Below are 26,231 nucleotides of genomic sequence, written 5' to 3' on the forward strand. Positions count from 1 at the left end.
CGCTATGATCCCCTAACTTCCCCACACCCTGTTGGAGTGGGAAACTTCATTTTCTGATGGTAAATGGAAATGATAGCCTTAAAATTAAGTAGTAGAGGTTGTCATAGAATGCCATTGAATGTTGAAGGAAAATCCACTATTAGAAATTCTGTCATTTTAGTCACTTCGTAGGGATCTCCCAAAGTGACTTGAAGAGAAATCATTCCTTGGAGGGTTAAATGGTCCCTAGTAAAACCATAAGGAGAGGTAGCTACAGGTTTCAAGTCTGCATCTTCCAGCTTTATCTCCTCAAAGACTCACTGAAATAGGATATTCCGGTGCTCCTATTGTCCACCAACATCTTGTGAACTTTGCACCTTCATATTTCAGCTATGACAACCAGTGCATCATCATGAGGGTGGTGCACTCGTTTCACATCTTTCTCAGATAAGGTAATCTCCTCTTCTTTGTGTAGTTTGCTCAGTCACAGTTCCAAATTAAGCACATCGAAGGGCTCATGCTAGGCTTCTCGGGCATACTTATCTTGTGCATGCCGAGATGTCCCTGTAATATGAGGTCCCTCAATGATGGTCCCTACCAAATACAAGCCCTTGCGACCTCTGCGTTTTTCCCCGTTGTCTTTTTAATCCTTCTCTCTTGTAAGAGTTGGACCATTAACATACCCTTTGAAATGACCTTTCTGGATAAAGTCTTCAATTGTCTGTGTAAGAGCTCAGCACTCATCGGTATGATCCTCATTATCCCTGTGATAACGACAATATTTCTTATCATTTCTTTTAGACAAGTCATAAGCTCTAGTTCATCGACAAGTTAGCTTCTACTGATTTATCCAGAATTGCTGAGACCGATACATTGAGTGGAGTGAAATTATCGCAGTCGCGACGAGGAACTTGAACATAAGATTTCTTGGGCCCAAACTATTACTTCTTTCCCTTTCTTTGATCGCCATTAGCCCATTTACGATCAATTCTTCTACTACTCTCTCCCCGAAATTCATCCCTCCGACTAGGAGCACTGGTTGAAAGCCCGGGGTCGTGGTGATTTAAAGCTGCCACTAAGTTTTTCTATTAAGTTATAGAAGCGAGTGATGGAAATATCGTCCTTCGATTGCATTTTCTTCCACAAGTCGATTTGCGAACAAACTCTGGCAATAATCAGAGTTTGAACTGAATCTTCAGGCATCTTAGCCACTTTATTCAGTTCCCTGTGGAACCTATCAATGTAGAACGAACTTGAGAGATTCATTCTTCTCCTGCCGTATGTTGCTTAAATAGCTGAGCGACATCGAGAACTTTCGATTGGCCTAAAAGTGTCACAAGAACAATGAGCTCATCTACTACCATGAGTTGATAGACCCTGGTAGAAACATCTAAACCAACGCCTGGCGTGGGCAGTTAGAGTCACTAAGTGTACCCTAGGATCTGGTACCTCATCCCTCTCACAAAAAAACTATTGGCTATAAGTGGGTCTACAAAATCAAGCACCGTGCTAATGGCTCAGTTGAACGTTACAAAGCTCGATTGGTAGCCAAAGGCTTCACTCAGCATGAGGGATTTGATTATCAAGAGACTTTCTCACCAGTAGCCAAACATGTCATTGTTCGTGCTTTCCTTATAATGTGTTCTATCCGTGCTAGCTGCTTCATCAAATAAATGTTCATAATGCTTTTCTTCATGGCAATCTTCATGAAGAAATTTATATGAATCTTCCTCCAGGCATTCACAGACAGGGGGAGAATACAGTATGTCATCCGCAAAAATCCCTCTATGGCCTCAAATAAGCATCCTGGCAATGGAATGAGAAATTCAGCAAAGCATTGGCATAGGATTTGTTCAATCCAAACATCACTATGCATCATTTACGTGGCATAAAGGTAAAACTTTTATTGCTCTAATCATCTACGTTGATGACATTCTTATTACAGGAAATGATGAAGTAAGCATCAAATCCTTGAAAGACCATCTTGACAGACAATTTCAAATAAAAGATCTAGAAGAACCAAAATATTTCCTCAGAATTGAAATTGCAAGATCTCCGGCAGGAATATCTCTCAATCAAAGAAAATATGTCTTAGAACTCATTTCTGATTCTAGGCTATCAAGATGCAAGCCAAGTATTATTCTAGTAGAACAAAACACCAAATTGACTACTCAAGAATACGACAATGGGATATCATCTACTAAAGTTGATCCACCTCTTGAAGACCCCACAAACCATCAAAAACTTGTTGGGCGATTAATCTACCTCACCATGACTCGTCTAGATATTAGTTATGCAGTCCACATCCTTAGTCAATTCATGCATGGGCCTAAACAATCTCACATGAATGTTGTGATAAAAGTTTTGAAATACTTAAAAGGATGTCCTAGCTTAGGTCTCCTCCTTCCTCAAGACAAAGGTTTGGATATCACAGCTCATTATGACTTAGACTGGGCCACATATCCGATGACAAGAAAATCACTTAAAGGATTCTACATCAAGCTATAAAGAGCTCTTATTTCTTAGAAAACAAAGAAACAATCAACAGTATCTCTTTCTTCAATAGAAGCCGAATACAGGGCCATGGCAAAGACTACATGTGAGATCGTCTGGATTCTGGGGTTATTAAAAGATCTAGAAGTACAAGTAAGTAAACCGGTTCTTTTATACTGTGACAACAAGGCTGCAAACGACATAACAGTAAATCCAGTATTCCATAAAAGAACAAAACATATAGAAATTGATTGCCACTTCGTCAGGAACAAAATACAAGAAGGGGTAATTAAGACTTTACACATTCGTACTTCAGAACAACCAGTAGACATCTTCACAAAGCCATTATGCAGCAGACAGCATTCACATTTACTTAGCAAGCTTGGAGTTTTTGATATCTACAAACCACAAGCTTGAGGGAGAGTGATGAAATATGGAATGCCTTTATTATTGATTTCCCTTTATCTTTATCTCTGCTAGCTGAGATTAAGGAGTGACTAAGGTTTCAATCAATCACCTAATTCGTGTGATTGATAAACAATTACACGGATTATTGTATTTATTATTTTCCTTTTTTACATTTACAAAATTGTATAAATTGGTCATTGTACTAGCCTGACAATATACTGAATATACAGAAAATTCTTCTTTCTTCTCTTGGGCATACTCTGACAGTGTTATTATCTTGAATTGCTTCTTTTTGTCCCTCTCACTGTCTCTATCTCGATTCCTTACATATCTCAGTTTGTGTTCATTCTATCCGCTTTCTCTTGTTCATTGCACTACTTATGCTAATGATGGTAATTGTTTTTTTTTTTTTTTTTAATCGTTGAGATTAAGTTATTTTTGTTTTTAGTTTGATTTTTGGTGTGGGATTTATTCCTTTGGTTTAAAGTTTGATCCTTTATGGTTCTGTTTGGTTGTTGTGAAAATGCAGGAAATTGGGCTTTGAAAAAGTTTGAATCTTTTGCTTGTAATGTTGTTTTTATGTTAAAAAAAAATCTCATTTTTGGGCTATTTTATTTGCTGCAGTTCAAGCTCTTCAGGTTATGTATACCTCATCACTAAACAGTCCGTCACAGCTTACTAATTGGAAAAATAATGGAGGTGATCCATGTGCAGAGTCATGGAAAGGAGTTTCTTGTGAGGGATCAGCTGTTGTTTCCATGTATGAATTAATATAATAAATGTAGATTTTATTTTATTTTTTCTTCATAAAAATCGATTTTATATGTGATTTTGATGATGGGTCTTATCGGTTGTTTTTGTAACAGTGATATTTCTAACAATATCTAGAAAATCCAGTATACCTGACACAATCTAACAATATTTTGCCATTCAATGTGCAAGTTGTATATTATAGACGATTAGTTGAAGAGTACAATGAGTCATGGTAGAATTTATTAGTTTTTTTCTCAGCTTTCAAGGTGCGAAAAAATCATCTTATGAAGCAACATATACATAACGAAAGCCTTACCACAATGTCTTCCATCAAATCCTGGTCCATATAAGCCTGTCCTCGAGCAAATGAGATCTATGCTAAATCACGTTTGCTTCTATATGCATTGTCCCATACACCTGTGGTTGATGAAGTGGAAATAAAATTTTCACGGCATGTTTTGTTATCGTCCTCAATCTGTTTTTGTCTTCTATTCCTTCGACAGCTGCAAATGATAGCAATCAGGAATCAAAACAGAAAGTTGGACATTGTTTTATTTCATTCACAAAAAATACCTCACGATAGCACACATCATCGATGCATGGATATCCCAGTGCTGAAATGATTGAGCATATTCTTCAATATGCCCTGCCTCAATTCATCATTTACTAGAATGATTGTGGCATAATCAAAAGGTAGAAGTTAGTGTTAGAAGAAAATTACCTGTACACATAGTTCACCATGAAACCAGCACTTTGATTGAGGCCTTTTTCTGATCGATCTGCCATCCAATTTATCCTCTCAATCATCTACAACACAAGGGAAGCAAAAGAAAAGGTTTCAAATTTATCATAATGGAATTCTTAACTCTGACTACATTTTCTAGGTGTCCACTCATGTTGATCTATAAAACAAACTATTTGTCATGGATTAAGAACTGTCATCAATTAACTATAGGGAACGATCCACACACCTCTATACAACATATAAGCTACATCCGAAAAATGCTATTTTCAAGAAGAATACCTTAATAACTCCATAAAGTAAGTTTGTATGACATACCGCTCCATTTTGCAAGTGAAAATTGGCAACAGAGTCTAGAGCCTTCCTCTCTTTTTCTCTGTAGAAGGTACCTAATTCAAAGAACCCAACATCGTTGAATTCTCTTTCGTTCAAACAAAATTCAAGCTTTGAGCAACTGAACAGAACTATTTATTAAGGTCATACTTATACAACTCAGTTTCCACATTTTGAGTTAACTAACACAAAAGATTGAATTTCCGAACAGATGAAAATTTCCAATACAAAGAAACTAGACTATACAGTTACATCTCACCGTTCACCACATCCAATTTCTAGTGATATTTTTGTCATGGATAGCCTTTATAATCAACTTATGAATTTAATTCAATAAAGATTCATGATTGTATTTGCTAATTATAATTGATTAATTTTCTCAAAAAAGCTTGATTGATATTATAATTGACTCATAACACTACTCATCAACTAGCATTATTTAATGATATTGCACCTGGCACATAGTCGTAAGAGAGGGGCTTTGAGAACTGAAAGCAATTGTCTGAATTGCTCCACTCATGGTTTCTTGATGTCAGCAAGTTTAACATTACTTCTGTGCATTCTCCAGCAACAGACTCCCTGCACTGCAAATTATCATGGATGTTAGAGCAATTTTTTTTCCCTTGTAATACAAATGGCAAATATTGTAGTGAATAATGGAAGAAGAGATATATATACTGTGGCGAGCAATCTTCTTCATAATTTATTAATCTTAAAGTATGAGACAGATGAAAGCAACCAAACTTACACTTCCATAATTGCCAAAAGTACCTCGTATTAATTGGTCCAAGATAGTTAGGAAAAGTAGTGCATACTCAGAGTCACAAGACTTGTGGAGATGACAAGTTTTCATCAGAGGGTTAGGTGCTTTTATCATCAACTTGGAATGCATTCTTAATCTTTAAAAACAAGATGAATCTGAATCTGTATCATTCAGTTTTTTGAAGAAAAAACCTTAGAAAATTTCACAATATCTGAGTATCAGGACAAGAGATTGGGATGAAGATGAAGTATAAAGCTTACGTGATAAATCCATTAGCGCTTTTTCTCTCTGGTTCAGTAAATTCTCCAGAAAAGCAGAATTTGATCTGTCTTCGATGATTGTGATAGTCCTCCACTTCAGCAAGCTTCAATTGAGATGCCAACTTTGATAGAAGCCAATGAATGTAACCTGGGATTGGGCTAAGCGTAGCAAAAGTCTTTAAATAAAAGAAATTTAAAAAGTAGTCAGTAAGTATCACCTGAACTTATGTGAACCAGTCTTGAATAATCACTATTTAAAAGGCTCTCTGTCTCTTCAAGAACATTATGGATCAAATACAAGTACTTACAGAAACTGTGGCATATCTCTTTTTACCAGGGTGATCACACGTTTAATTAGAAACTTTCCTATTGATCCGCCAAGCCAGGCTGCAAATTACGACGTATACAGTTAGTTTACAAGTAAGCAATGTGTTTAACTACAGATCAAATTGAAGACAGTAATTTCCATATTTCCTATCAAAAAATTTAAAAAATTTCCGATTCTGATTTCTCATGCTTAGTTCTGACATCATATCATAAAAGGAAACATTATTTAAAAACTCTTTCTCTGAGCATATCACAACGGAAAAAGAAATGTTAGACATGTGAAGGGCATAACATATGACTTCAGTTACAATCAACTCAGGAATAGCCATCTAAAGAATAAGTGCACACTAGCAAAGATCAACAAGATCTAAATTTGATAAAGACATCGTATTAAACAAAAAGATAGGTCTATCACATAACGATAAAATCTGTAATCCTGTAAAATTTAGCCTGAGTTTCTTCAATACGTCAATCTTTTTTTTATTACTTCTTTTCCTTTTCGAATAGAGAATAATTGAATTTACCTGAGTTGAAGATATAGAGTAAAACATGCACATGTTGCGTCCCATTCAGGTATAGGAGGATCATTCCATAAACTTCTACCATTTATAAAGAAAAATTGTTAGCAATAACATTAAAAAAATAAAGGGGATTCTATGAAAGGGTGAAAGAAAATTAACCTGATAGTCTGAGCCACTTCTTCAACAGTGCAACTTCAATAAATGAGAGGTTCCCCTGGAATAATTATAATTAAAATAATCGGATACACCCAATAGAAAGAGCAGGATGATTAAATTAAAACATTCAAATGTAAGGATCCATGTAGTACATGGACAACAACTTTTTCTACTTCAAAGCAACATGGAATTAAGGTACTTAGATTCTCAAGTTACCAGATGAATGTAAGTTCACATCAAAACATCGTCCAGAAGCAAAAAATTAGTCAACAGAATGCCATCACTCACACAATTCATGATGACTTCTGCTAATACTAATTTCTGTCAAATTAATGATTGTGCCATTGACTCAAGATGTCTGCAGTGAAATATGACAAATCTTGCATTGGCATTTAGCATCAATGTATGCAACTCTAATGGAAAACAATTATCATCCAAAAACTCCAGCAAAACTTAATATCATATTTGTTAAAACTAACCATATGAAAACAAGCATTCACGTGTGTTAATTACTAGATGCACACAAGCAGTGAAAGTAATAGCTTACCAGGTATTGCTGGATGTAAATACCCAAAACACCGGCGACCACCCCCAGCCTTCTCTTTAAATCTATAAGGTTGCTGGATTGATGCACAGCCTATATAAAAAACATCTTTAAAAAAACATACCCCATTGCAAAGAAACCATTAACATACCAGACAAGGAATAGGAGCATACCTCATAGCCACAATTTTCTCCAGCAAAGAAGCTGGGTCATCCCTAATCTGGTGAAGCTCTAAAGCGCAGGACTAAGCCATACTGAGTTTTTCCTTTAGATAGGAATCCATGCTCTCAAGGAAGCAATATTCTCCCTCTGCGAATGGTTGCAAAGAACCAATTCAAGAAATTTATTCCCTTTGCGAGTTCATTGATAACATCAACAACACTAAATGATACAAGAGTAAAATGAATCACACGTAAGGACCATAACCTTACGCGAATATAAAATATCAGCTCGAAGACTGGACAAAAACTTCAACCCTCCAGGATGCATGTTAAGCCGCTCAAAAGAGATTCATACATCGGCTTAAGAGCATGTCTCAAATTCCGCTCAATGCGGTAAAAGCAGCTGGATACCACCCCTCTTCAGCACCAGCCACTGAGCTCCTCACCTGACACTAGAAGCTTCTAAACACTCAATCAATATCACTAAACATGAAATTTCAAATCAACAAACAAATGAATAACCACAACAATAAGCATAAAAGTCACCCAAGATATTGCTTTATCAATTCACGAATTGTGTTCTATTTAGATCAAACTCTTTAGCTAATACGCAATAATCGCCACGATTTTCATAAGAAAGGCTAAATAACCCTGCATTACATTACAAATTAATCATAAATACTAACAAATAGTTCATATATGCCTTCTAAAATAATCACTTAACAGTTTTATTTCACCTCTGAAAAATCATTAAGCACGGTATCTAAAACTTCAGTTTTTCATTGATATCGCCAGACGCATTGATTCTCGTACATGCTCAAATTCTCTACCAAAAATAACAACAATAATAAATTAAACTTCAATAATTAATTAATTGAAAATTGAAAATTTGAAATACTATTAATATACATACTTCTGCGGCTTGTTCTCATTCTCTGGAGCATGTTGCGCAGCACGTGAACCAGAGGATTGCGTTAGATTCACCTCGTTCTATTTTGAAAATTTTAAAGATCATAAGATAGTGTTGGAGCCAAAAATTGATTGAGTTTTGGAACTAAAGTAGAGTACTTACAGGTAGAGGAGAGAGAGCGAGTTTTGTTGAATTGTTAGGTCTCATTCTGGCGCGCAACAGAATTGCTAAACTCTTCTTGTTCATAGTTGTTTATAACTCAACGCTTCCATCGTTTTTCATAATAAAGTTAAAATTCGTACGTTGAGCTCTCAATTCGTCTGCTAATGCATCGTTTTCCACGAGCTACATGGAGTTTTCTCGGCGAGAGCGACTGAGAGACTCAGAGAGTCAGAAAGAAGAAACAGAACGTGTCCGAGTTAGTGATCCAGCAAGCCCGAGTTCTTCGTATTCCCAAAACGCACCGTTTAGCGCCTTTTCACCACAAAAAAAAAAAAAAAAAAGAAAAATACCAGAATAACTCTTTTGATTCTAATTATTACAAACAAGTATACATAGATTACGTAATTATATCATCATGTGATAAAAACTTAATAAAATATCATTATTGTTTATTATTTATTGAGTAATACTACACCGAAAAACACTTCTCATTAATTTTCTCTCACAATTACGACGTGTCAACTTACAATTAGTCAACTTGCATAAGTCTTATCTGTCCAACAATGGATCCCGCCTGACCAAGCCAATTACGAATTGTCACGTGGGTTAGAGAGAGATGTTTGTGAAGCTAGTATTATTGTTATTTTTTTAATAATAACTAAATTTATAATTAAGGTGGGCAAGTCCGATACCCAACCCAATCCCCTAGAATCGAAATTGGACCCGAACCCAATAGTTCCTAAGATTTAGGAACCAGAACTAAACCCAATCGGTTTCGATTCCTGAATGCCTAGAACTTGGAATCGGAACCATTCGGGTAGCCGACATTGTTCACGTACCCCTTCTATTTGCAAAAATGATAAACATATCCTATGAAAAATATAAAGACAACCCCAATTGTTTACAAGAATTACAAATACACTTCGAATACTCGTTGATTCCACTCTGGGTACTTGGACCTTGGTTTCATGTCCGAACCCATATAGTGTCGATTCCAATAAATTTAAAATCGAAATCGACACCCCAAATACTTGTGGATTATGGTTTTACCCTAAAAATTTACACACCCCTATTTATAATAATTTAAGAGAGTATTTATTTATTATAGTGGGGTTTTATGAGTTTCAAAAATCTAGGTACAATATATAAAATTAATTTTTATAAATTGTCAAAATTTAACTATTAAAATTTTACATAATAAATGGAAAATCCCTTTTATAAAAGCTTAACTTTTGACTTAACTAAAAGTTATGAATTTAATTATTTTTTTATCTTTTTGACTCAACTAGCCGTTGTATGATTAATTATATCTTCAACACTTTTCTAAAAGTTATTATAAATTTTAGGCATTTTATTTTCAAATCACATTTTTTTATTTTTTGTGTGCATTGAATGTTAATTAATTATAGTAAGAAACAAAAGCTTAGACGCTAAAGAGAGAAAAAGTAGAAATGATTGTTATAAAATAAATAAAAAATGTTGGGACCAACAATTGCGTGTATGATATTTAAGAAGCATTAATATTGGGCCAGTTTGTCCCAGATTTATGAAAGTCAGAGATTCAAGCCTGCCCATTATGGGCCTCGTACCACCATTCAATTGCAAATCCCACATATTCCTTGCAACAAATAATTACGCGAAAATCGTTTTTTTGTTGAAATAGGTTTTTTTTTTTTTTTTCTTTTTAATAACCGAACAGTTTACGGATACCTTAACTAATATCCTATCTTTAAATTTCATTAAACATCCTTAATTGAGAATCCTACAGCTCAATAAACTAAATAATAAGTCACAAATGTAGTGAATGGTCATTTTGTGAAACTGAACACAAGACCTAAGTAATATATCAGATGACTAAAGTCTTGTCATCTGACCACAAGACAAGTGGTTAAAATATAGTTTTTAAAATTTTATAGTGAGCATCCGCTCATTTTAGAGCATTTTTTTTTTTTACAAAAACAGAGTTGAAATATTTACAAAAATAGTTTTAAAATTAAATGTTAAAATTAGTGAAAATTGAAAACAAAAGATTTGCCTTTTTTTTTTTTTTTTTTTTATATGGCTTCTATTTGAAAACAATATTTAGAAATTAGATTGAATTTCAAAGTTTTGAATTGTATCTCAAATTTGGAAAATATTACATTCACAAGCCAAATAGTAGATATATTCTAATAAAAATAATTTTTAAGGGTTTAGGTTTTAAAGATCAATAATAAAAAACTTAAAATTTGTAGCAGATCTGATTCTCTGTTAGGCGCGAAGATAGTATCTTTGTCCATGATTTATCTGGGAGACTGGATGGTGGACAGATGGCATAAACGTCCGACACCCAATTAAAAAAAAAAATTGCGGCAAAATTGCAGTCAACTTTAGGCCATAAAAATGGTGGGCATGTGGGTTAAGATCGATTGGGATTAATGCATATGATATCTTGCTTGAAATTAAAGAAAATGACAAAAACATAGTGGATTTTTGACAACTGGTGGTGGGATTCTTCATTCTTTGCTTCCTGTCAATCTCTTTGTTAATAGTTTAAAAAAATCAATCACTGAAATTCTTTGTTCCCTCTTTTCACCTCCATTGCTGCTTCGACACTCCATTTCTCTCTATCTTTACTCTTGTTGAACTGGTCAGTTCCAGTTCATTTGGTTCAACTAAGTAAAATGTGTTGGGAAATTAAAAAAATTAAATGCCTTGTTGACTTGTTGAAATTAAACTTGGATTCCTTTCATCCAAATCAAACTATTTATTTAATTACTTTTTGATCTAATCATTCTTATTCTTTCCTATACTTAATTAGAGAAAATGAAATGTTTCCACCACAGGTTTAGCGAAATGGCAAGTTTTCACCCTTGATTTCGTATATTTTAGATTCTCACCTTTAAATTAACATAAAATCGTTTAATGTAATGGTTAAATAGTAAAATGATCATTCCAATTCCAAATTTCAGTCACCCTCTCTCAACTCACAGCCATTGGTCGGTGTCATTGTCGGCTGTTTTCGTGGATCACTAAAGGATTTCTCACCCAAATTGACAGGATTCATCACCCTCAACCAAACAATCAAACTTCCTCACACAACCAAACAATCAATCAATGAAATCAAAAGAAAAAAACCCAGAAAAATCATAAACGGTAGTTGCACGCAAGTGGATGGTGGGGCGCCGACAATGAGTGATGATAGCTAGAGTTTGGTTTTTGCAACGGACAACAATTAACGATTTACTAGACGCTAGGGTGATGGAGGTTTTGATGAGGGGGGTCGGTGATGCTAGGATTTTGGCCATCGGAAGAAGATGGAAGGAGGATGGGGAGATGAAGAAGAAGAAGATGGAAGGGTTGTTTGGTAATAGCACTCTCTACATCTGTATCAAAACCCAACAATCACTAATGGTGTTAACTTAAGGATGAAAATCTAGAATATATAAAACCAGTGACAGAAACTTGTCATTTTGCTAAATCTTAGGTGGAAACATGTCATTTGCTCTACTTAATTATCATTATTAAATAATGAAGATTATATATATACAGTAGAACCTCTCTATTGTGATACTCTATATAAAAATAACCTCCATGTAGTAAAAAAAAAATTTTAGTCTCAACTTGATTCAGTTATAAATAATAATAAATTTCATATTGTAATAAGTTATAATTTTCTAGGTCCCGTCTTAAGGAACTTGTCTCTACATAGTAATAATTATATGTATATTGCAAAAAATATATGTTATGTTATATTAATAGTTTAAGATTAAATAAAATATTTATCTAAAATTATTTGGAACAATGATTTATGCTTTAAAGTTATTACCATATTTTTTATCTTGCGAGTACGTAATAAGCTGCTAACATGGACACCTTCTTGTTAAAACCAAAATATTTCTAGCTCTCAAGCATGTTTAGAGCTTCTTGGCATGAAATTTTTAGTATTTCCGTACTATCATCCTCAGGATTATCTTCAACCTCTTCTTGTTTAATTCAAGTAATGATTTATTCTTCAGTTAAAATATACATGACTTGTTACTCACTTGGATAATCGAGAAAGACATTAATATCAATTTGATTAGTGCAATGAAGTTGTCGAATCTAATTACTCAATTTTACAGTGACTTTTTTATATCAATTTCTGTACTATCCTAATACTACTAAAACGATATATTGAAATCTTAATACCACTAAAACATGATTTATAAAATAAAAAAATCAAAATAATAATTCTTATATCTACACCTTTATTAAATTATATCATTCTTATAGTAATAAATTTAATTGGTCACAACGTTATATATATATATATATATATATATATATGTATATATATATAACAGTTCCATAAATATGTTTGGTAATTGTCATTTTCTTTTCCCATATTAAATTACAAATAATGTGGACAACATCCTTCAATGAACAAGTCACAGTCAAGAGAATTAGTTGAAATCTTAGTCACATATTGAAGCCAAAGAAAATGATAATATTATTATTATTTAGTTTGAAATTTGAAGATTTATAAAAATGAGGGGTTCGAATCTAGTTGGCTGTCACATGCTGTGGGACTAACTAATGAAGATGATGATCATCAGATTCATCAGTTGATAGGTGATGAATAATAATCAAACGGTGTTTACACAGCTATGGCATCATGGGACCTGGAGTTGGTGATCAATAATTCAACACAACTGAGCAAATGACGAGACGTGAGACCTGCAACTCCAATCCAATGGTGATAGCTGATAGTGTCCCTTTTTTTTATTACTGATTCTCTGGTTATGTCTCTCACCCACCGCCCTCCACCACTAATAAGTCGCATCCTGTCGAAACTTGAACCTTGTCTTGCTCTTTTTTCTTTTTTTATTATCGTCTTCGAAGGTATCTACACTAAGGCTGTAAACGAGCTGAGCCAAGCTAATTATCACCCAAAATAAGTTTGACTCAGTTAAGCATTAAATAAGTTCGAGCTTTGACTCGTGACTCGACTTGAACTATTTGACTGGACTCGAAAAGCTCGATTATGACTCGATTAACTCGAGCTTGAACTGGCTCGATTACGGCTCGTTTAGCCTAATTTTTATATAACCCGCATATCTTGTTTTATACCAATCAAATCAAATTTTTGGTAAATTTGCATCCAAATCAACATAAATCATATCCAAATCAACACAAATCACATCCAAATCAACACATCAACAATGTATTACACAACAAATTATAAAATCCTAAAACTTTAATTGGGATTTGGGTTAATTTGCAACATTTTAAAACTTTTACTGTCAAATTACCAAATAAACCTAAAACTTTTATTTTTTTTTTGTAGAAAAACCATAAACGAGCCACTATTGACTCACGAGCCAAATCAAGCCGAGTCGGGGTAGACTCGAACTCGGCTCGGTACTTAATTTGAGTCTTATTCGAGTCGGCTTGGCTTAATTATAATCGAGCCGAGTTCGAGTATTTAACAAGCCGACTAGCGAGCAGCTCGGCTCGATTGACACCCCTAATATACACTAGTTTGTGCGCACCTTAATTAATTCATCAGGATCCTGAAACTGTCATCGACAGGATAAAAATTTTAGTAATCATTCTTATTAGTACCTAGGAGACTCGAACTAAAAAACTCATACCAAATTTCAGTCACCCTCTCTCAACTCACAGCCATTGGTCGGTGTCATTGTCGGCTGTTTTCGTGGATCACTAAAGGATTTCTCACCCAAATTGACAGGATTCATCACCCTCAACCAAACAATCAAACTTCCTCACACAACCAAACAATCAATCAATGAAATCAAAAGAAAAAAAACCCAGAAAAATCATAAACGGTAGTTGCACGCAAGTGGATGGTGGGGCGCCGACAATGAGTGATGACAGCTAGAGTTTGGTTTTTGCAACGGACAACAATTAACGATTTACTAGATGCCAGGGTGATGGAGGTTTTGATGAGGGGGGTCGGTGATGCTAGGATTTTGGCCACCGGAAGAAGATGGAAGGAGGATGGGGAGATGAAGAAGAAGAAGATGGAAGGGTTGTTTGGTAATAGCAATCTCTACATCTGTATCAAAACCCAACAATCACTAATGGTGTTAACTTAAGGATGAAAATCTAGAATATATAAAACCAGTGATAGGAACTTGTCATTTTGCTAAATCTTAGGTGGAAACATATCATTTGCTCTACTTAATTATCATTATTAAATAATGAAAATTATATATATACAGTGGAACTTCTCTATTGTAATACTCTATATAAGAATAACCTCCATGTAGTAAAAAAAAAATTATAGTCTCAACTTGGGTCAGTTATAAATAAGAATAAATTTCATATTGTAATAAGTTATAATTTTCTAGGTCCCGTCTTAAGGAACTTGTCTCTACATAGTAATAATTATATGTATATTGCAAAAAATATATGTTATGTTACATTAATAGTTTAAGATGAAATAAAATATTTATCTAAAATTGTTTGGAACAATGATTTATGCTTTAAAGTTATTACCATATTTTTTATCTTGCGAGTACGTAATAAGCTGCTAACATGGACACCGTCTTGTTGAAACCAAAATATTTCTAGCTCTCAAGCATGTTTAGAGCTTCTTGGCGTGAAATTTTTAGTATTTCCGTACTATCATCCTCAGGATTATCTTCAACCTCTTCTTGTTTAATTCAAGTAATGATTTCTTCTTCAGTTAAAATATACATGACTTGTTGCTCACTTGGATAATCGAGAAAGACATTAATATCAATTTGATTAGTGCAATGAAGTTGTCGAATCTAATTACTCAATTTTACAGTGATTTTTTTATATCAATTTCTGTACTATCCTAATACTACTAAAACGATAAATTGAAATCTTAATAATACTAAAACATGATTTATAAAATAAAAAATCAAAACAATAATTCTTGTATCTACACCTTTATTAAATTATATCATTCTTATAGTAATAAATTTAATTGGTCACAACGTTTTTTATATATATATATATATAACAGTTGCATAAATATGTTTGGTAATTGTCATTTTCATTTCCCATATTAAATTACAAATAATGTGGGCAACATCCTTCAATGAACAAGTCACAGTCGAGAGAATTAGTTGAAATCTTAGTCACATATTGAAGCCAAAGAAAATGATAATATTATTATTATTTAGTTTAAAGATTTATAAAAATGAGGGGTTCGAATCTAGTTGGCTGTCACAGGTTGTGGGACTAACTAATGAAGATGATGATCACCAGATTCATCAGTTGATAAGTGATGAATAATAATCAAACGGTGTTTACACAGCTACGGCATCATGGGACCTGGAGTGGTGATCAATAATTCAACACAACTGAGCAAATGACGAGACGTGAGACCTGCAACTCCAATCCAATGGTGATAGCTGATAGTGTCCCTTTTTTTTATTACCGATGCTCTGGTTATGTCTCTCACCCACCGCCCTCCACCACTAATAAGTCGCATCCTGTCGAAACTTGAACCTTGTCTTGCTCTTTTTTATTTTTTTATTATCGTCTTCGGAGGTATCTACACTAAGACTGTAAACGAGCCGAGTCGAGCTGAGTATCATCCTAAATAAGCTTGACTCAGTTAAACATTAAATGAGTTCGAGCCGAGTCACGAGTTAGGAAAATTCGACTCGTTTATAATCAAGTCGGCTCATGACTTGACCCGAACTCATTTGACTGAACTCGAAAAGCTCGATTATGACTCGATTAACTCGAGCTTGAACTAGCTCGATTACTGCTCATTTGGCCTAATTTTTATATAACCCGCATATCTTGTTTTATACAAATCAGATCAAATTTTTGGTAAATTTGCATCCAAATCAACATAAATCATATCTGAATCAACACAAATCACATCCGGATCAACACATCAACAATGTATTACACAACAAATTATAAAATCCTAAAACTTTAATTTAGATTTGGGTTAATTTGCAATATTTTAAAACTTTTACTGTCAAATTACAAAACAGACCTAAAACTTTTATTTTTTTTTTTTGCAGAAAAAACTATAAACGAGCCACTATTGACTCGCAAGCCGAATCGAGCCGAGCCGGGGTAGACTCGAACTCGGCTCGGTACCTAATTTGAGTCTTATTCGAGCCTGCTCAGCTCAATTATAATCGAGCCAAGTTCGAGTATTTAACGAGCCGACTAGCGAGCAGCTCGGCTCGGTTGACACCTCTAATCTACACCAGTTTGTGCGTACCTCAATTAATTCATCAGGATCCTGAAACTGTCATCGACAGGATAAAAATTTTACTAATCATTCTTATTAGTACCTAGGAGACTCGAACTAAAAAACTCATAAAATCTCTTTTTGGTCTCTTACCATCAGACCATCCAATGATAATTGAACTTTTATCTTCTTTGCTACCAGTTTCAAAAGAGATATTAACTATATCCACTGTTCTATATGATAATAAGGGAAGAATGGGGTACGTAGTTTAATTAACATGGTGGAAGGGGGATTTGGTTTTGTCTAGTTTTAAATATTTTTGAAGAATCTAAGCCAGATCACGAGAGCATCAAATTTGCTTTTGGATGCATGGAATGGAATAATACTATTTAGAGAGTTGATTCATTCACGAGGAGTCATCTTGTTTCATACTACTTTCTATTCTACTTACACCTTTTCTTTATAAATTTTTATATCAATTCCATCTAAAAATGTCGCTTTCCTTATTTTTAAGCCCACTTTTCTCGGTACCGACAGCCGACATGCCATGATTTACTTTTGGTAATTTATTTACCAAATTTCTTAACTATTAACATGTCGTTACTATTTATTATTATTATTTTTTAAACAGGATATTCGGCCACGACTAATCATTATAAGTGATTAGCATTGCATTCCAAAGGATGTCCAGGCTAGATATACGGTCCGGTCAGCTAGCATGCACATCGACTAATAAAAGTTGGGGAATTCAAATATGAGACCATGCGCCTTAACTACATATTTGAACGCTCGTTCTACCAGTTAAGCTAACCAAGAGTGGGTCACGTGCCATTGCTTTTATATTTATATAGAAAGTATTTATCTAGTAAGAACATTCTTTAATAAATTTTGTAAGACCATGCTTGGATTTCATTAGATTCATCATCATTAATTTGATTGAAATGCTATTTTTACAGATCAATCCAATAGTGTTTGTCCTTATCAACCGACAACCAATCTTATTTCATTTTCAACCGACAACCGATCTTATTTCATTTTGAAGCTTTTTATATTTTTATATAAAAATTATAGAACACATTAAAAATGGTTTGCTAATGTTTCAAACATGATCCTCATAAACACTATGGATCGTACTATAAATTGAGTTGATCTCATGAAATTGTACTATAAACAAGGTTTTCACATATTAAAAAGGAAAAATAATGAAATAACTTCTTGTGGGTCATACTATGTATGATACATGATGATGATGATGATGATAATTTAGTAATAAAATAAATGTTACGTGTACAACTCAATCTCTCAACCTTCTCTTACAATTTAGACGTGTTAGTAGATTAGCACCGTCACATCAGCTCTCACCACACTTAAGATACCTAAAACACTACTAGAAATGAATGATTGTTCATTCATAAGAAATGATTGTTCCTTAAAGAATAACCATTCCTTTCATGAGGTTGTTCCTTATTATGAACGGTCATTCCTTTCGTGAGGAACGACCGTTCCCTATGAAGAAACAATCGTTTCTTTAGTCTAATCAAAATCATTTTGTATTTTCAGTGTGGTAGAGTTCAGTTGTCACGTCAAGGTTGTAAAAGGAGTTTGTGAGAAAATGTTAAGGGCGTAGCATTACTCCTTAGTAATTTATAATAAAATTTTAATAATATATAATATTGTCTATTTTAAGTTTAGGTCCATACTAATATGTTTTTGAGCTTTCCATTTTACCGAAAATATGTTTACTAGTAGTAAAGTGTATTGTGTAATGTAGGATGCGGAACTCTCCATTCAATGGATCTCACGCCCTCATGAGATCGTCACTTCACATTATCGAGTAATGAGTTTGTCTTGATACCAATTGTAACATTCAAGTCTTATAAAATGGATATTGTCCATTTGGATCTCGACCAATAAGGATTTTGCTTGTTTGCTTCACACAAACATTTTTCACTTAAATGCATCTACTTAGTTATGACGATTCCATATAAACTAACCTCAAACTCTCTCTCTCTCTCTCTCTCTCTCTCTCTCTCTCTCTCTCTCTATATATATATATATTTGATAACCGGGGTTTGTCTAGACCAGTTTGCGCGTACCTCAACTAATCTTGGAGTCCATTGAACACCCTAATGTGGTAGGTGACCACTTTATGGTATTCAAACAAGACATCTGAATAATTCACTTAAATGGCTAAAGTCTTATTGTCTAACCACAAGACTACTGGTTATCAAGTAAGTCAACAAAAGGGTTTGTATGTATTGTTCTATAAGTATCGGGTAAAACGAAAACTCACCTAGATAATTGAATTCTTAAAAAAAAAAGGGTATCCAAAAATTGACCAGTCGAATTACCAAACCCATCTTAACTTAGCAGCAATGTGGGATTTGATTGTGTTATTATTGTATTTTATATCAATTTTTAACATTTTGGATTGTGTATTATTAAAACATAATTGCATAGTCAAAGCATTGTATTCTTTGGTAACCCTAATAACTCCCAAATCCCAGTGACACATAATGTCAAAATTGGCCCTACCACCCATATTGTGGTCATAGTTACATTATATGCTTTATTATGAATGAGTTAGTGTTGTTATCAAAAGCAATTTTGAAACCAAAAACAAAAACATTTTTGTTTTCATTTCCATAAAGCAAAAAGCTCATTCTTCCAAAATCCAAAGTCAACAAATATATGAAAGAAAGTCCCTATCAGTTTCCACAAAGGGACATTCTAGTCATTTTCCTAAGTCTCATATCTGTCTGCCAATCTCAGGCTTGATTTGGTACTTTTCTTATTGTCCTAGCACCGGCACAAAAAGTGGGAAGATCAATGATTCACTGCTATAATATTCTACTTTCAAGGGCGTTTTCGTCTTTTTACTTTTCCAGTTTTATTATACTTACTCGTGTTGGAGTAGGTTTGGTCTTCACGTCCCCAGAGAGCAAGGGATTTCCATTCTCTGCATCCGTTTTTACTGTTCTGTTGTGCAACTTGATTTATAAATCTCTTCGGATCCGTTTGATTTTTTTTGTTTATCTAAAATTATTGGGTTATTATCAGAGACCTCCCCTAAGGTTTCAGGTCTTCTCAATTACACACAGCATGTATAAAAAATCCTCACCAACCTCACTTCACACTAATTCCAAAAGGATTGGTTTGATGGTCAAGAAGATTTACTCTCTTTATTGACTTCCTAGATTCAAACGAACTTAGGATCACCTACCACATTTATGGCTTACTTGAAACATTGGGCCTATAGGGTGTTAATAGATTCCGGGGATTAATTGAGGTATGCGTAAAAAAAATCTCTCTTCACATTTGATAAAGTAGTTACTAAACTCTGTTACCCCTCGTTTTCTAACAGTGAACCATTATTGATTAAGGGCAAATGCGTCATTTCAGTTCACCTTATAAACAAAAAGTCATGTTTTCTCTTCTCGTATGATAATCTTTTTATTTATTTATTTATCCATTTATTGACTTCATCTCTCTTTAAAAATCAAAGTAACACCAGCTTGCGCTACCTCGACTGATCTCTAGGGTTTTTAAGTTAATGACCGAGTATACTCTTCAATGTGCAGGGAGGTTGTTTTGACCATTTTTGATACATATAGGGTGTAACTAAGAATACCTGAAACCTCAGCCGAAGTGTCTAGTAATAATCCAAAATTATTTACAAAAAGTTAAAACACATAAAATTTTTAATTTATATCTTAGTATTTAGAAATATGTTTATATCATATTTAAAAACTATAAAAAAAAATTATGTATCCTTTCTTAATTTTTATATTAGTGTTAATGATTGCATCTAAAAATTGTTTTCGAAAATATTTCAACTTGTTTTTAATAAAACATATTTTCATTAGATTTTTTTATCTATTATTATTATTATTATTTTGATAATCTAAGGGTCCGGGTCGGTTTGTGTGTACCTTAACTAATTTTACGGTCAATTGAATACTCTACAAACTGAATAAGTTTGTGTAAGTCACAAATATAGTAAGTGGTCATTTTATGAGACTCGAACATAAGACCTCTGGGTAATTCACCCAGATGATTAAAGTTTTGTCGTCCGATCACAAAACTAAGGTTAATATTTATCTATTATTTTCACAAACAAAAAATTATACCTTAAACACTTTTTCCTTTTTTCAATTAAATGAGATCATTATCTTTATGGTAATTATATTCTTATAGTAATGTAATAAACTAATAATTATCAAATCTGAAAATCTGAATTTGTAATCTAATTCTGCATGACAAAAATATACATCTGGTGACGTGGCGATATCAGGAAGAAAGTCTAGGGAAAACAGATATAAGAACGGGTGTAGAGGATAAGAAAGTAACAGAGGCAAAGAGCTACCTGTAAAGTATCGATATTCATACGTTACTTGCCTACTTCAAAGTTCAATCCGACCTTAATTTTTCCACTGTTTACAATTAAATTAATTTTAATAAATTTTTTGATTTTTTTTTTTTTTTTGATTTTGATTTTGGTTTTTTTTTTTCGCCGACACTTAATTCACTCTCTCTTCATTACTACTCTCAAGCTTCGAATCTCTCTCTCTTTCTTTAATGGCGTTGCCTCTCGCAACATTCATAACAGCTGCCCCCAATTTCACTTTCACCTTCTCCTTCTCTTCTTCTTTCTTGGCTGCATCGCCATGTTGCTGTACCATGCACTCAACATCACCTGAACCTCACCTCTGATCCTCACCTTTACTGGGAAAGAGAACGAAACAGCCACCCACGAAACAATGGCTGCCCAAACAAGACCTGTTTTTTCTGTTTCTTTCGTTGTATCTCAGTTTGTGTTCATTTTATCGGCTCTGTCTCTTGTTCATTGCACTACTGATGCTAATGATGGTACTTGTTTTTTTTTTTGATCGTTGAGATCAAGTTATTTTTGGTGTGGGATTTATTGATTTGGTTTAAAGTTTGATGCTTTATGGTTCTGTTTGGTCGTTGAGAAAATGCAGGAAAGTGGGCTTTGAAAAAGTTTGAATCTTTTGTTTGTACTGTTGTTTTCGTGTTGAAAAAAATCTCATTTTTGGGCCATTTAATTTGTTGCAGTTCAAGCTCTTCAGGTTATGTACACTTCACTAAACAGTTCATCGCAGCTTACTAATTGGAAAAACAATGGAGGTGATCCATGTACAGAGTCATGGAAAGGAGTATCTTGTGAGGGATCAGCTGTTGTGTCCATGTATGAATTAATATAATAAATGTAGATTTTTTATTTTTTATTTTTCTTCATAAACATCGATTTTATATGTGATTTTGATGATGGGTTCTTATCGGTTGTTTTTGTAACAGTGATATTTCTAGGTTAGGACTCAGTGGAACATTGGGATACTTGCTTTCAGACCTTATGTCATTGAGAAAATTGTGAGAAAAATCCTTGCTTTGTTTCGTTTATGAGGGGTTTAATGAGGTTATCCATATTATATGTTAACTTGATTATCTTTTCTTTTTAATTTATTTATTTGCAGCGATTTGAGTGGCAACAACATTCACGATACAGTCCCATATCAGTTACCACCAAATCTTACAAGCCTGTAAAGTTCTATTGTTTATTGATATATTCTATTCTTGTTTCTATTTACTTGCTTGGTTTGCTGATTCTTGTTCATTTTATGATGCAGAAATCTTGCAAGCAATAACTTTACTGGGAATCTTCCTTATTCCATTTCTACCATGGTTAAGCTCACTTATCTGTAAGTAGGTTGTCATGGAAGCTATAAAATTTGATTAATCTATCATGCAATTTGGAATATGTCTTGTGTCTGACTGAGCGTAATTTGTTGTTTAGGAATGTAAGTCGAAATTCACTCGCTCAGTCAGTTGGAGATGTTTTTGGTAATCTTGCTGCCCTCTCAACCTTGTAAGACATCTTACTTGAATGCACATTTGTTACTGCTGTTATATTGGCTCTGATTTCTGTGTGTTCAGGCCGTTATAATCATTATGCTGAGAACTTTAGTTATGATCTGTTATATTACAGCAATTTTACTTTGTTCAATATGGTGTTTGGGCATGAATTATGTAAATTTGATTCTGGAAATACATCCTTTGACCCATTTCAGCTGAGTGCCTAAAGAGCATCAATAACTTTTGAGAAATTGCAGCTGTTGGTTGTTTCTAAATTGTATCATTCATTGAGTGACCATTCTTTTTAATGCAGGGACATCTCTTCCAACAACTTTTCTGGAGATCTTCCTAATTCACTTAGTTTGTTATCCAATATTTCCGAACTGTGAGTATATTGATACTTCCTCCCTGGGTGAAAAACTGTAATATATGTGAAGTTCTATGAGAGTGCTCACGATATCTGAATCTGTTGCAGCTATATGCAGAATAATCAATTGACTGGAACTCTTAATGTTCTTTCGGGATTGCCTTTGACTACTCTGTAAGTTTCTGCTTAGATGTTGGGGCTTGATGTTGTATTATCTTCTCATCTGTTCTTATCTCACCTGAATTTCCTACAGAAATGTTGCGAACAACCATTTTAGTGGCTGGATACCTGGAGAGCTTAGTTCAATAAAAAATTTTATGTAAGTTTTTGCTGATTGTGCCTCTTTCGTGATTATTCTTCCCTTTTCATAATGACTTCATGTGCTTAACTTTGTTATTGAAATAAAATAGATATGATGGCAATTCTTTTGACAATGGTCCTGCTCCACCACCACCTCCATACACTGCACCACCAGCTGGTAGATCTGGTAATAATCAGACTCGTTCTGGATCAGGTTCACGTTCACCTCCCGATAGCCAATCATCTGATTCAGATGAAGGATTGTCAGTTGGATCTATTGTAGGCATAATTCTGGGTGCTGTTGTTCTGGCTGCCCTTGTGCTACTTTCTCTTTGTTATTGTGTTCGAAAGAATAAAAGGAAGGTAAGTGGTACAAGAACTTCTGCAGGAAGTCTCCCTATCGGCATTACTAATGGTAGGTTTTCATTTCTCTATTCTGTTAACTCTCGTGCATCTCCTATTCTAGTTTAGTTATTTAATTATGCACATAGTTTTTGCATTCTGTGTTTATGTAGGGTTACATTTTCAATGAGTGAATCTTTAAGGACCAAGAGATAGTAATAAGTTCATTTATTTATGATCTAAATCATTTATATAGATTTTGTGTAGTTTAATTATCTACACTATCTAAACGTAATTGTTATGTCAATAAAAAAAATTTCTGCTTTAGTGAGCCTGCTTGGAACTCTATAGGCATTAACAATTCGGAGCTCAAAGCTCATTGCCTTGCTCCTGATTGTTTTGGTGTTGCAATCCACTTTTTTTTTTTTTTTTTGCAGTAAATGCTGAGATGCAAGAGCCGAGAGTGAAAAGTGCAGCTGCTGTTACTGATCTGACACCCCCACCTGCAGAAAAATTGGTGGTTGAGAGTGTGTCAAAAAATGGATCCTTAAAGAAAATGAAGTCGCCTATCACTGCTACTGCATATACCGTCGCTTCTCTCCAAACAGCTACAAATAGTTTCAGTCAAGAATTTCTTATTGGTGAAGGTTCCCTCGGTCGTGTTTACAGAGCAGAGTTTCCCACTGGAAAGGTAACTGAATGGTGCTGAAATTGTGTGTAACAATATAATGGTTCTACCGGGGTCCATGACAATTAGACTAGGGTGCAAATAATATAATAAGCTTATATCCACTTGGCAGGATTTTCTACTGCAACAATTCTGCAGTAAGAATCTGATGTTGTCCTATATGCTCCTTTCACCGTTTTCTATTTATATTTTATTAGCTTGCTGATATCTACACCACCTTCATTGTTGCAAAGAACCCTAAGTTTCTCTCTTCCATTATACACCCACATAGACCATCGTTTCAACACTTAGGTTTAGTAGTGTGGCAACACTACAGCATCTGACTTCGAAGTTGTTTTACTCATGCATCTTTTTATGCCTTATAAGGATAGTCTTTTTGTGTTTGGCTTGAACTAGATAATGGCTGTTAAGAAGATCGACAATGCGGCACTGTCGTTACAGGAGGAAGATTATTTTCTTGATGCTGTTTCTAATATGTCACGCTTGAGGCACCCAAACATTGTTACATTGGCTGGATATTGTGCTGAGCATGGTCAGCGTCTTCTTGTGTATGAGTTCGTAGGAAATGGTAGTCTGCATGATATGCTGCACTTTGCTGATGATAGCAGCAAAAACCTGACTTGGAATGCACGTGTTAGGGTAGCGCTAGGAACTGCTCGGGCTCTAGAGTAAGTGACATGTGTATGACATTTTAAGTTTCTCTCTCACCCCCTCCTCTCTCTGTGGGAGGATGTTCGGGTGGTTGAAATGTGTCCTTTTCTAAACTTTTGCTCTGTTATCAGGTATTTGCATGAAGTGTGCTTGCCTTCTGTTGTACATAGAAATTTTAAGTCGGCAAACATTCTACTTGATGAAGAACTCAATCCCCACTTGTCAGATTGTGGTTTAGCTGCTCTAACACCAAACACTGAGCGGCAGGTGATTAACTGGAATAGGATATTATTTTCACATTTCATGGGACTTGCTCTTTATGTATTTTTTCTTATATGCTAGCTCTATGAGTGCTGTTATCTTCATGTTTGACAGGTTGCCACTCAGATGGTTGGTGCATTTGGATATAGCGCCCCTGAATTTGCCTTGTCAGGAATATATACTGTAAAAAGTGACGTGTACAGCTTTGGGGTGGTTATGTTGGAGCTGTTGACTGGTCGGAAGCCACTTGACAGGTAAACCTTTTTTTACATTATTGTCACATTTTTTTTCCTGAACTTAAATGGTTTACATGATTGCTCCTGTTTCTTGTATTACCTGTTTTCCAGTTCAAGGCCAAGATCAGAGCAATCACTTGTGAGATGGGCCACTCCCCAACTACATGATATAGATGCATTGGCAAAAATGGTTGATCCTGCCTTGAATGGCATGTATCCAGCAAAGTCTCTGTCACGCTTTGCAGACATTATTGCTCTCTGCGTTCAGGTAAAATTCTTACTGATGATGGACGGCTAGATAATTGATGTTATTTCAACCTTTTATTTTTCATGTTATATACTTATATGTAACTTTCCGGTTGCAGTATTACCTGCAATATGTATAACTCAAAACCCAACTTTCTCAATCTCATGGCTGTAATGAAGTATTTGTCTAGTTCTACATTTCATCTTTTCCACTATTGAGAATTATTAATTTACATCTTTTTCCTTTTTTACAGCCAGAACCTGAGTTTAGGCCTCCAATGTCCGAGGTCGTGCAAGCACTGGTGCGTCTAGTCCAAAGGGCCAGTGTTGTCAAAAGGCGTTCCAGCGACGAATCAGGATTCTCCTACAAAACCCCAGAGCATGAAGCTATCGACATGTCATTCTAAACATACCAACTTCATTGAACTTGAAAATGGAAGCTTCCAAATTTTGTATACAACCATGCCGAGCTCTGGAGACACTGAAGAGCATACAACTTCAGAGGGAAAGAAAAAAAAAAAAAAAAAGATATGTAATTATTCCCCATAAATTCATCTCTATAATTTTTATTTCAACAGTGC

General features: G+C 34.4%; 1 protein-coding gene and 1 pseudogene across 2 annotated transcripts; one reads left to right on the forward strand and one right to left on the reverse strand.

Annotated features, from left to right (window-relative positions):
• Positions 1 to 3,576: 3,576 nt before the first annotated feature.
• On the forward strand, positions 3,577 to 26,177 carry LOC116120374 (protein STRUBBELIG-RECEPTOR FAMILY 8). Of its 2 annotated transcripts, XM_031406325.1 has the most exons (16): positions 21,273 to 21,554; positions 21,762 to 21,894; positions 22,005 to 22,076; positions 22,181 to 22,246; positions 22,334 to 22,405; positions 22,501 to 22,572; positions 22,873 to 22,944; positions 23,035 to 23,100; positions 23,180 to 23,245; positions 23,337 to 23,641; positions 24,006 to 24,259; positions 24,653 to 24,924; positions 25,039 to 25,174; positions 25,283 to 25,422; positions 25,516 to 25,672; positions 25,905 to 26,177. In XM_031406325.1, the coding sequence occupies exons 1-16, from the start codon at positions 21,446 to 21,448 to the stop codon at positions 26,055 to 26,057; spliced, it is 2,145 nt and encodes a 714-aa protein (XP_031262185.1). In that variant the 5' UTR covers positions 21,273 to 21,445; the 3' UTR covers positions 26,058 to 26,177. The 2 variants fall into 2 exon arrangements, with proteins under 2 accessions (XP_031262192.1, XP_031262185.1); XM_031406332.1 differs by lacking the exons at positions 21,273 to 21,554; positions 21,762 to 21,894 and adding an exon at positions 3,577 to 3,640.
• LOC116120210 lies at positions 4,007 to 8,764 on the reverse strand (annotated as a pseudogene).
• Positions 26,178 to 26,231: the final 54 nt, after the last annotated feature.

The sequence above is a fragment of the Pistacia vera genome, unplaced genomic scaffold (genome assembly GCF_008641045.1).
Source record: "Pistacia vera cultivar Batoury unplaced genomic scaffold, PisVer_v2 Contig126, whole genome shotgun sequence".
Classification (NCBI taxonomy): domain Eukaryota; kingdom Viridiplantae; phylum Streptophyta; class Magnoliopsida; order Sapindales; family Anacardiaceae; genus Pistacia; species Pistacia vera.